This window comes from Nipponia nippon, unplaced genomic scaffold (assembly GCF_047370975.1).
Source record: "Nipponia nippon isolate SJK-2023a ecotype South Korea unplaced genomic scaffold, ASM4737097v1 scaffold_5, whole genome shotgun sequence".
NCBI lineage: Eukaryota > Metazoa > Chordata > Aves > Pelecaniformes > Threskiornithidae > Nipponia > Nipponia nippon.
The window spans coordinates 40,015,805-40,028,354 of record NW_028262369.1 but is presented as its reverse complement, the minus strand read 5'-3'; the positions used below and the strand labels follow the sequence as shown (position 1 = coordinate 40,028,354).

The following is a 12,550-nucleotide window of genomic DNA, read 5'->3' as shown; positions in this document are numbered from 1 at the left end:
TAATGCGTGGAGGGGCTGAAGCATAATGAAACGTATGTGTACCTCAGAAACAGCGAAAAGGACTAGAGCTGGGTACGTACTCGAAACAGCTGAGTTTATTCTTCCTTGTATTTTCTAAAATGTGCCTGGGAATGGTGTAATTATGGCAAGATAAAGCCACTTCTGTTTTCAAAGAGTGTCTGTAAGGAAGAGAAGGAGTGTGCTGTAGCTATATGCTGTTCTTTCCAGCAAAGGTTTGGCGGACCAAATAGTATCCATTGCTTTGTATTCTATCTATTGATAAGTATAGGTGGAATTTCTTGTTTATTTCTTTTATTGCTACTGGACACTTATCTAATGGTTTCAATGACTTTTCCCACAATAAACCTTTAATACTTTTTCTGATGATGTGATTGTTGATTGTATTATTTAACTCACATTCCCTACCGTAGTTCCTTGCTTTCACGTTAAATTAGTTTACAATTGTTTACTCTGGCCTGATTTTGACATCTGCTGGATCAATTACCTGAATGATCAAAATCTTTTTGAAGCTCAGGGCATTGTTTTCTTTGTTTGCTTTTCTCCATACTTAGAAGACTTGAAGAATTTATAACCTTTTACTGGATTTCTAAATTTACATCAGATTTTATTTAGGTTTTTTTTAAGGTAAAGAAAAGATATTGAACAGGGCTTAACATTGATGCTGGAGATAAGCAATGTCACAACTTGTTGTAATTCGGTTGCTTAGTTTCAGGCTTTATAAATTCCAAAAGAAATGGAATAAAATTCTTCCAATAGAAGAAATTATGGCATACATGGAGAGGAAGAAGGGACTAAGGAGAAGGTTGGTGCTCTGACACAAAATCCCGGATGGGCAGTGTGCTGGCGTGGCTGGGGGAGGAGGCTGGAGCAAGGATGGGGAATTTCAAAACATAAAGCCTGAAACCGCTAGGGTTGAGGGACTGGGCTAAGAATTAGATGCTGAGGGCTTTGATATGTTATCGAAAGTATGTCCCATTCCAGAGCTTGGGCATCGGATCTAAGATTGCTGAATTTAAAAGGCCTTTTATTAGTGAGGAATAAAGTGCGGGTTTGTAGTCCCTGCCTCTAGAAGGTGGAAAAACTACTGCTGCCATCAGTCTCTGTGAGCTGACGCAATGAAAGTCTGTACAGAGGTCTAAAGGTCCTGATGCCGCTGGGAACTATTTGACTTTCTGTATGATGCTGCAGATTTCTGCTTTTCCAACTTCTTTTTCTTCTCAACCAGAAAAATGTGCGTGTATGTGCACATGTAGCTAAATTCAGAAGCTAAATTACGCTAAAATTTGGGCTGTCTTGGTAGCTGAACCCACTCCCATCCTGGGGGTATAGTCTGACATTGTTACGTTTTGATTTTGTTACAGCTTTTATTTTCCCTACCGTAGCCAACAGACCTCATCCAGAAATAAAAGCAAGCTGAGCATAGCAGAAACGGAAGCGTGTGTGCGTGTGTGCAGGCGCACACCTCGCTCACTCATCACAACAGTGGAAGCTGTGCCGTGAGTGACACACTCCATTCGGGAGCAGAAGGCGTGGGAGGTCGAGTGTGAGAAACAGATTCTCCCCTTTGCCACACTGGTTTTGTTTCTTGTTGGGCAAATCACTTAAAAGTGAAATCCTGTTTGCTAAACACCGCGTCGTCCGAATTGGGGCCTTTTCCTCACTTCGGAAGCTCGTTTCGTGCGCGGCGGTTACGTCTGCGCAGCTCCTGCCGCTCAGCACACGCACCCACGCCAAACGCCCGGCGGTTCTCAGCTCCTTCCCGTGTCCCGCCGCCCATTGTTCGCCTTATCGGCCCCATCTCGCCCCCCCCCCCCGCAGCGGGCACGCCGCCGCTCCCACCCGCGACCGCGCAGCTCCCCGCGTCCCGCTGCGCACCCGCGGAACGGGGGGGGGGGGGGGGGCGCGCCCCCTGGCACCGCCCCTGGGCGGGGCACAGGCAGAGCCCCGCCCCGCGGCGTGCTGCGGGCCAACGGCGGGCCGCGGGCGTGAGGGGGCGGTGCCGCGAGCGGCGGCGCGCCCGGCGGCGGCGGCGGCGCGGGCCGCGCTGTGGGGAGGTCGCTCCATGGGCAGCGGAGCGGGAGTGCGCAGGGCCCGCGGCGGCCCGGCTGCTGCCTGCGCTCGGCCGCCGCTCTCCGGTAAGGGCCGCCGCCGCCGGGGGAGGTGGGACGCGCCGCGGCGGGAGGCCGGGAGGAGCCGCGGGTGAGCGCGGGGCAGGGCGGCGGTGAGCGGCCGGGGGGCGGCTGGAGGGACCCGGCGTGAGGTGCGGGTCTCGCCCCTCCGAGCCCGGTTCCCCGGAGCGGTACCGGGCGGGGGCCGAGGGCCCACCTCCGCCCTGCCCCGCACCTCAGGCGGTCTCCCCGCGGCCTCTGCCCGCTACCTGCCGCGGCCGGGCGGCTGCGGGGAAGTGCCTGGCCGCGGAGGACGTGCGGTCTGGCGGCGGGGCGGAGCGCCGACCCCCGCCCGGGGCGCGGCCCTGCCCTCGGCCGGGGGCCTGGCACCGCCGGGCGACGTGGCCCCTTCGGCAGCGGCTCCTCTTTTTTTTTTTTTTTTTTTTTCCTCCTTTTCCTTTTTCTTCCCCCCCTCCCTACTGGGGAAATTGTGCTGGGAGAGCAAATTTCTGAAATATCTGGTGCTTTTATTTTTTTTTTTTTCTTTCCCTTTTTTCGTCGGGACTGGCAATGGCTCGCTCCTAACCAGAGGAGTCTGGAGGCGTTTATAGAAAAGCTGGTGGACGCTTTTCCTTTTCAAAGCCAGAGTCTCCTGAAGAAATATGAAACACTTCTCAGTAATGAAAGGCATGTGTTCTGCGAGGGAAGCTTTTCCCCATCTGCCTTGTAACGCAGGCGTAAGGGCTCATATTTAGGAGGAAAAAGTGACTGTTGCACTAAACTGTTCAGTTCGGGTTCTGCTGCTGCTATGCAGCAAAAGTTTCTCTCAAGTTTTTCCCATTCAGAAACACTTTGTCATCACTTTTATCGTTTTCAAAGTGGTGGCATTCTTATACTACTTGTTGCTTGTCTGAATAAAAAAAAAAAAAACCAAACGAAAAGCAACCTATCTCTAAAAGAACACAGCTTTAAAAGCGTGGACTTGGTACGGGAACAGGTCTAACACATCATGCTACTTAAAGTTGACTCTGAAGTTGGCCGGACTTAAAAGAGGCATGTCTTTTAAATAATATGAAAATCTCTGTCTCGATATAAATAGATATCACACTTGTTAAAAGGAGAGAAGGTTACGTGGGTTTTTTTTTTTTTCTGTAATTGCAAGGCAGAATTGCAAAGTAGCTTTGTAGCCATGAGAATTATATGTGGGAACACAAGAAACTTGCTTAAACATTATGCTTAAATGTTTAATGTAAACCTCACTTCAATCTACTTGAGGTGTTTGGAATTGCTTAATTATCTGCCTTATTTGTATAGTCTCGTGTACTCTTATAGGTACTGACTTTAAACAGTAAACAGAAATTAGAGCAGTTAATTTGTGTTAAATTCTGAAGTTTTCTTCCCCCTCCCCCAGCACACACTCCCTGGAAGGCCTGCCAGATTAATTACAAAAACAACTCCTTTGACCACGTTTCCTCTGATATTTTTAAATTGTTAAGAGAAGTAAAGCAGAAATAATGGAAAAATAATTGAAGTGCATTAGAATAACGCCTGTTGAAATGCATAGTGGGAGTGTTCAAAATGTTGAAGGTGCTACTTCTTCAGTTGGTGTAACCAAATACAAACATATGCAGGATAACCCGTTTCAACCTGCATTTCTGGATCGTAATAACTTTTATTTTTATCTAAAAATAGTTGAATTTGAGATTTTGCTGCAGGTATGTCTGCAACCCATGTTAACTTTTTAGCAGTCATGTTCCAATTTGGGTTTGTTTGGGTTTTTTTCCCTGTAGTGTTTACCATATAGTGTAAACATTGAGAATTTCTCCTGGTGTTGAGAGCATAATAGCAGGCATTGTGTGAGCTGCTGGAACCATACCTGACTCTGCCACCTGGAGTTTGCTGCTTTGAAGTGAATCGCTTAACCTGACATGGGGAAATTTGCAGTAGCATTCTGGTTTTCCTAAATGAAAGGAATGCAGGTCGCTGCTTAGTTATGCCAATATAATATCCCCCAAATTTGTGCATTTTTATGGTGGAACTTTTAAGATGTGCTGAAGCAGAACAACACCCTTCAAGATAACGGCACTGAGATTTCCAGATAAACTTTGATACTAAAATATTTTTAAATCGCTTCACTTTTTTATGTCTTTCCTTTGATTGCTTTTCATATTAAAAGATAGCAGGCTGAAAAGCCTGCCATAACTTCTTTCAGGATGTTTTTCTTTCTGAGACCAGCTGTGATAGGCCACGGTTTCTTGCTCGGCACAATCTACACAAAGCAAATTCATCCTATCAGATCAAGGCTGTCTATTATCTTAAGAGACAGGATGCTGAATACAGCTTGGTGGTTGATGCAAGCAGGGATGTTGCTCATGGTCTATATCACATCAAGTGTTTTTGCAGCTGTATTCAGTTGTAGTAACATTTCATGGTACAGAGCAGGTCTTAGGGTAGATGTAAAGAACTTGATTCTTCAGGTTTCCAGAATAAATATTTAGGGAAGAAAGTTTTCTCACAAAATAAGTATGCATCATAATTAGCTTTTGAAATAATTTCTGCATACTGTTGATTTTTATGCAATGCTGTATATCTGCTGTACAAATTAAAATAACTTCAAACAGTCAAAAACATTTATAATACTTAAGTTAAGCATTGTAATGTAAAGGAGTATGATCTTGAAAGAAGTTTTGGATCTTGTCAGTACAAAAATATTACTTCATATGTATTTCTATACTAATCAGCATTTTTCCTTCTCTTCCTCCTCCTTCCTTCCCCTCCCCCAATTTTTAAGGATTTCATCTTTGGCTTGTCAAATGGACATTAAGCGACACTGAGTGTTAACTGCGAGAGCTCTATAAGCACAGTGGCTGCTGGGATGTTGCGGCAGAACGGTGGAAGTAACAAGCGTGGTTTGGGATTAGCCCGACTGTCTACCTCCAACTTCTTCGCCATCTCTAATTCAGGAAATTGGGGAATGGGGCGCAGCACCAAGAGCAGCTCTCTGAGCAGCATTAGCTCCAACTCCGACTGCTATGATAATCCTGTTGTGGATCCAGAATACATCATGCAACTGGTGAATGATGTCAGAAAATTTGCAGATGTGCTGCTCTATTTGAAGGAAGCCATTCTTTCAGAAGGTGTGTCAGTTCTTCTTTATTCTTAATTCTTAGATTTTTCTGAAACTCTCACAACTCTGTTAATGTATTTTTAACTAGTCTTTACTGTGGTTATTCCCCCTTGCCCCTTACCTTCCCCCTTTATCCTCCCTTCCTCCCCTCTCCCCTCCCCCAGCATGATGACTACGGGAAGTGGTGGTTGTTAGTTTGGGTTCTGTATTTCCTCATCAGAACACTGTGCAATCTGTTTCATAATCATAACAAGGGAAAATAGGTTTTTTAGCAGGCTGTCTAGGCTGATGCTAAAAGTTAGTGAAACCATCAACTGATTAGTTTTTAACCACCTGAATTTTTTCTGTAATACCAAAGAATTCTGTTAATATTTTGATGATGTTTCAGTTTCCTAGGCTGTTTTGGTTTGGCTTTTGAAAGTCTTATATGCTACTAGTTTGAGTTGTAAGGTAGAATGTAACTGCACTTTCTTCCTCTACAGGATAAGTATTTACCATCTTCTGCCAGCAGGTGGAAACTGCAAATTTTCTTGCATATGAGGAGTGCGCATTATTGTGTGTTGCTTATCCTTTAGGGAAATGGTATTAGTCCATTTTTGGTCATCAGCAGGAAAGCTTTTATTTAACTTCTAGAGGAATGTTATAATGTTAATAGCTCAAACGACATCCAGAGCGGTTTTGTATAAGATGTCCTGAGTGCTGAGCATTTGCAGTCACCTCTGTGTTTCAAGTGAGTCTGCACACAGCTGAAATAGCTCTGCCAAAAGGTGTGAACAAATCTTAACAGGGCAATAAATCGTGACTAGTGATCACTTCATGTCAACAGTGTTTTTGCTGAGCACACAGGATGAGTGGAGTTATTTGTGAGGTGGAGTGTCTGGTGCCTACTGGCACTGAAATGGGCATCCTGTAGGAAAGGACTATCAAAGTACTGAAGTGTTCCAGTTGCCACGCAGCAGTTGTTAATTAACATTCAGTTTAAAATTTTGGACTCAGAAGATCCAAAACACTAACATGGAAGACAGGAGTTGTCGTCTTGTTTTATACTGCACTGTGGAATTAATTTGTGAAACAGTGTTGTCCATTTAAAGGATTGTTAATTTATAAAGGAGAGATGTTTCTTTTCCACAGTTGGGAGTGTTCTTTTTGACCTCTGTCCCCAAAATCTCATAATATAGTGAGTTCTGTAATATTGGGCTTGCTTACTGCTGACTAGAGACAACCTCCTGGAAGCTGCATAATTTGGATTGCATTTCTCCATCTTATTTATCTTTGGAGATGTTTACAGTTGTCTGTCCAAAAATTAACAAAAACTTACTAAGATGATTGAACAGACTTCTTACATATAAAATTCTGGTTCGTCATGCTTGCAGCTAACCACCATCCTGAAGTTAGTTACATGAATTATTCCAAGGTGGAATCAGTTGCAGGGATAGGAAATGAATGTCTTCCTTTTTGGGCAGCATTAATCTATTGACTTAGTGTAGAATTTGTTAAATAGTAAAACTTTGCTCTAAAGTTTATGAAATAAGAACTAAAAATAAATTCTGCTACTAGCTACAGAAAAAAATTATTTTGATGTGTATATGCTGCATGCATCTTCAAGCAGTTCAGAAGGGGCGAATGTAAGTGGTGCAACAGGGTTGCATCAGTGAGCTCTTGTATTTGCCTGGTTAGTGTTCCTAGAGTCTGCTGTAGGTCTTTCGGCCTCTAACCACTATTCCTTCAGTTAGCTTCTACATCTACTGTTAGTCGTAGTATTGCCACTTTGGCGTATTTGTCTAAAAACTCCTTTCTATGCACAGTAACTTCACTCTTGACCACACGGCTCCCTGTTTGCCAGGGCTGGCCATTCCGCCGCTGGGGTCTGCATCAGTAGGTAGGCTGATAGCTACTGGTGCATGCCTTGAATTTGGTGCTGACTGATGGTTGTATTCCCTGCTTGTGTTATCTGAGCTGCCTTGGAAGAGCGTAGCAGTTATTCACCTATGGTTCACTTAACGTTCTCCTGATGTAGTGATACTATCTTGGATGAAAAATCTAAGCTATTTCGGATTATAACATGTATTCGTGTCTAAACTAGTTCATAAGTGCCTTTGGATTATAGACTTGTACTGTTTTGTACGATACCAATGCAAGTCGATATGTAACATGAAGAATAAGTTGAGATCTCGCTTAAGGGGAGAGTGTTATAAACTGAAATTTTCTGTAGATTTCAAGGCTATTTCTCTTTGCATTACTTATGCTAACATAATTTAATTTCTTACAGTAGTCTCATTGTCATAATGCTGAATAAATTTTGGATATTACTTTTCAACAAAGGTAAACCCAGCATTGTGACTTTGTTTGTTTTCAGACTCTCACCCAACAATGTTTGTTTGTATAAACTGAAATCTAAAAAACTTGGAAGCTCCTTGCTGGCACCAAGTAGGAAACTTGTTTCTTAATGCTATGTCACATAAAAAAACAAAAAACCTCCACCACCACCACCACCCCCCCACACCCCACCCCCCACCCCCCCCCCCCCCCGAAAAAACAAAAACAAAAACCACCTACCCCATACAAAAAACCCTCTGAATATAACTGTAGAGTTGAAAAGTTTGTCAGCTGTTTGGACATGAGGGAGCTGCAGTTGCCTCTTGTGTTGAATGAAATACCATGTGTTCCATACACTTCAGTTCTTGCTGTCTTTTAAGTTCCCTTTTGAATCTAGGCGTTGTACTCACTGGGTGTAACGATCTGTTATTAGCAATCCAACTTGAGGCATAGGATCAAGATACTTTACCAATGTCTCCATTAAAGAAGAGGCCTGGGCATTTGTTGAACCTGGGTCAATGAATCCAGTGCTATTTCACAAGAAATTTTCTATGTAATTCTACTTGATGACAGGCTGAAAATGTAGTGCTTGAACTGCACAGTTAGTGCATCAGTCTCTTGGTCCAATCTTCACTTAAATTTCCAGATGAGTGAGATTGTGTCATATGGCTGATATTAAGTAAGGATAGTTATATTGTCATCATGTCTTTGTGTTTGAACTGAAAGGTCGTCTTCATTTGTAGCATTCGTACTTTATGAGGTCAGAGATAACCAAAATATATTGAGGAGACTCAAAATAAGTCAATCTTCTTTCCTTTCTGATAAGAAGAAAATGAAAACAGTTCCTCAGAAATCCCTGCCTGGAAGTCCAAACTTGAGAATATATGTTGAATTAATACCTAGAAGACTCAGATCATTACCTGCAATCTGTGCTACTCTTAAGACTGTTCATTTGAGTTTTCAGTTTTATTGATGGCGTTCTGTATTCTTGATGTGCCCCAGGTTTCATTCTTCTTTCAGTTTTAATGTACATCCTAAGTACAAACTGTTAAGACATAACGGCTTGAAAGCTTGTGAGTTTTCTCTTTGTGTTTTGAGTTCCAGTAGTAACTTTTCAGCTATTAGTTGGGAGCGTGAGAACCTAATTGTTGCATTCAATTTGCACCCTTCTTTGAAAAGGTAGAACGTACAGTGAAGTACAATCTAAAGGCTGGAGCAATCTGTCATCTTCAGAGGTAGCGGCACTCAAGAAGAGAAGTAACTTTCCACGGTAGAGAATGTTTTAGGAACTGAGTTGTTTGCCTCCCATGGAGACTGACTGAGGGCTTAACAGCCTTCACCACAGTATTGAATATATTTAAGAATTTGAGTATTGAATATATTTAAGAATTTGAAGTGTGTGAGGTATACTTAAGGTAAATCCTGTAACTTGAAGAAAATAACTCTTGTCCCAAAGCATGGGTTTAATGTGTTCGCAAGTAAGTGCTGGTGAATTTTGACGCTGGGTGACTTCTACATGAATATGTTCTTTTGGAGAATAGGAGGTACGGGGTAACTGCTATATACTGTCCAAACTTTTCAAAATATATGGATACCTGTACCTCATAGGAGTTGTATAGAAAGCATGTAAGCCACTTGTTGGGACAAAACATGCAGGACCTACCTCTTACAAATTCTGTTAGAGAATTTATCAGTTCAAAAATAGTACTGCTCATTGCATAGATATGCAAAGTTGAGAATCTATTTAAGAATAGGTATTTATGTATGAGAATGGCGACACTACGGTCCGTGCTGTTACTGCATGTAATAAATTCCACTGTTGCTTTAAGCATATGATGCCACTGTGTGGTCTTTCCTCAAATGAGATTCATTTACTCAGGTTTAAAAGGACCACACAAAAGAACATTTAGGGCACGGTCTGAGTTCCTAATTAGAAGATATTTTACTAAGTGCTTCACTTTTAAATGGTAAATAGTAGCTTTTACTTGTTTCACATCAGAGATGGGGGAAACATTCCCGTTTCCCTAGTCTGAAGATAGATAGCTACTAGTTTTGTGACATCTGCTATTTATTTTCTTTAAGGAATGTAATGTATGCTTCATACTGTAAGGTCTGCCCTTGGAACTGTGGGAAATAATTGTGTTTCATTATGAATAGCTGTAAGGGTAAAATTTGCATGTGGTTTAAAAGTGCAGGAGTAATTATACTTTATACTTTAATATATAATCTTCTTGACTGTACTTCAGAATATATTTTGGAATTATTGCTTGCTTTATCACAAACTTTGAAGTAATCTTCAAAGTGTGGTATTGTGTGCTTCATGTGGGTAATTCTGCATCCTCTTCATAAGCAGAAACTTTTTTCCTCAAGTTCGTCCTGTCTTCAACGGATGTAAATTGTAGCTTATTCTGAAATGTTAATATACCCTTTTTTCCAGATATCTTAGAAAATAGAATAGCAAGATAAAGCTCTTGCCTTTCATCGCATATTTCTCTTTGAGGATCAGATTTTGCTGTCTGGTTTCTTAGAGCTTGATAAGATTGGGGGTTTGGGGGGGGGGTGTTGTGGTTTGTTGTTGTTGTTTTGTCTTTTTTTTTTTAAACTGAAGCAGAGGTAAAAATACTGGTGAAGCTGGATGGCCTGGTCAGGAATGTCTGCGTCCTTTTTATAGTAGCACCAATACTTTCAAAAGGATCAGGAATGCTACCTAACTTGAAACCTATCAGGTCCTTATTTTTGAAGGATAAGATATTCAGCCTAGTGGGACAATTATAAAGGTGTGTCAAGTTAAATAGTTTCCTCAAAGTAAGGAACTTGTAATCTCTAGTGACTTCAAAACCTTGGTTTAGCACCATGGAGGTTGGTATTAATCGCTTGCTATGCTAAAAGCCAGAAGCTGTCTACTGAATATAGTGCCTGAGGGTCAAAGATGAATGACTTCTCTTCAGTCCTTCCAGGCTTGATAATGTGTGCTTTTTTAGTACTGTCCATATTTTTAGTACGATTAAGGCACTGCAGTATTTTTAGCATTTGATTTTTATTTCTTTGTTTTCTTATAGTGTAAAACATTAATGTCCTTTTTCTGAGGCAGTATTTTTGAAAGTCAGTTTGTCCTGTTTTGCTAGGGAAATCTGAAGTTCATTAGCTATTGCAGTGGAGATCACAGATTGAAATTACGATAATTCATAATACTAGCTGTAATTTTGCTGTTTGTTCTTTATTCCAATTTTGATGTTTCTCAATGAAAGGTGCTGTCTTTGATACACCTTAAACTGGATGTATTTACCTGTCTAATGACACCTCATAGTATGAATGCTTGGTAGGTGGGCAAACTGCTCTAAACAAGGATCTGAGAAAGTGTTTACCTTTCTTTGCAACAGTCTCTGGAAGGAATGTTTGGGTGGTTTTTTTTGTTTTGAGGGAAGCTGGACTGATTTCTTTAAAATTTTTGTGGAAGATGGTGCTGGGTTTCTGTTTGATAGGATTTTGTGTCCTAAATTAAAAAAAAAAAAAACTTTATGGGAGAAGGGAAAGTAAAATGCTGTCAGGGCAGCTAACTTTCAGGGACCGTGAGAACATAGTGATTATCAAATGCGTAAACAATCTGCTTGTGAATTGATTAAATGACCTTCAAGAATCCTCAGGAAAAGGCAGAAGAATTCATGTAAAGCATAGAACATTGTTTCTCTTATTCCATGTAGCACAAAAAAAGGGGAAAACAAACTGTCTAGTAGGTAATAAAGCCTTTTACAGAAATCACAACATTTAAGAATGTTGACAAATAGTCTGAAGTGGAATTTTAATGTTAACCACTTCCAGGATCTACCACAGTGTGCTTGTAATATCTGAAGAATAACTCTGTAACTTATTATTAAAATATGACCTTTTTTACTTTGTAGCTCAACTCAGACTTGGTTCACAAGGAACTAACTGCATGTTTTAAATGTATTAGCCTGTAATAACATTGTTCGTCCTCTTGCTGAACCAAATAAGATGTTAAGAGGTGAATTCTGACAATTTGTATTTGCTGCTTTGGATGTTACTCTTCCCAGAGCAGAGTTGGCAGAAGTGACCTTGTGAGCCAGAGCAGCAGGGAAGCTGGGACTAAAGCAGAGTGGGGCAGGTGTAAGGCAGCTGGAAAGAGTAACTTCTGAAGGTGCTCCTGTAGAAATTACAGCCTTTTCTTCCCCACCAACAGCTGAATTGATGCTACAGTTACAAGATGCATCTAAAATTGTTGTTTTCTTATTATAAAGCTTGTTATCTTTAGGGCTCTATTTTAAACTATGCTAATAGTGTATTTCCACGGCAGCTTAGAGAAGAAACTTAAGCGTGAGCTGCTGTGATCTCACCACTTCTTCCTGGCACTGGTAGTAGTTTCTGGTGACTGCGTAGCAAGCCATTTCTGGGGGCACATCTGCCTAAAAATTAATCCTAGGAAGAAAGGAACTAGTTTTCAGCCAGATGAGTTCCATGAGCGACTGTAAGGTTGTACTGAGTACCGGCAACACAGGGAGAAGGCACCTGGCAAAGGAACGAGTGGGCAGAAGTTAAAATGGAACAAGACTGTGAGGGTCTAGGCAGAGGTGGCATGGCACTCCACCCTGGCATTACAGCATACACTGCTAAACCCTGTGCCAACCCTTGTCTCCTCTATTGTATGCTAAGTTTCACAGGGGTATATGAAGGCAGGGAGGGAAGTGGAGAGAACAGCAAGCAGAAAATACCCTTTGTAGATGGCAAATTAATCAGCCTTCTTAGCTCTGAGCTTTTGGCATATTTGAATTTGACAGTCATCTTTTAAACTTGCCTTCCTAAAACTTGCTTCTTATATGCAAAGACATATGTGCTTCCAGTCTTTCTGACCTGGAAATTCCTTAGTACACCCTTTCACATTTCTCTAAGTAGTAGTCACTTCTAAATATTAGGTCTGTCAATCTGGAATTGAAACTGTTCTTTGACAAATGTGAAATAGTCT

General features: G+C 41.6%; 1 protein-coding gene across 4 annotated transcripts in view; it reads left to right on the top strand.

Moving 5' to 3' along the window:
• Nucleotides 1–2,030: 2,030 nt before the first annotated feature.
• Nucleotides 2,031–12,550, top strand: part of ARHGAP29 (Rho GTPase activating protein 29) — a 54,984-nt gene continuing 44,464 nt past the window's right edge. For 3 of the 4 annotated variants that reach the window (XM_087733182.1, XM_087733183.1, XM_087733180.1), the window contains exons 1-2: nucleotides 2,031–2,156; nucleotides 4,921–5,266. In XM_087733182.1, coding sequence (XP_087589308.1) covers nucleotides 5,005–5,266 — 262 coding nt within the window. In that variant the 5' untranslated portion in view covers nucleotides 2,031–2,156; nucleotides 4,921–5,004. Of the gene's footprint in view, nucleotides 2,157–2,203; nucleotides 2,221–4,920; nucleotides 5,267–12,550 lie in introns of those variants that run through there. The other variant, XM_087733181.1, reaches the window with a different exon arrangement.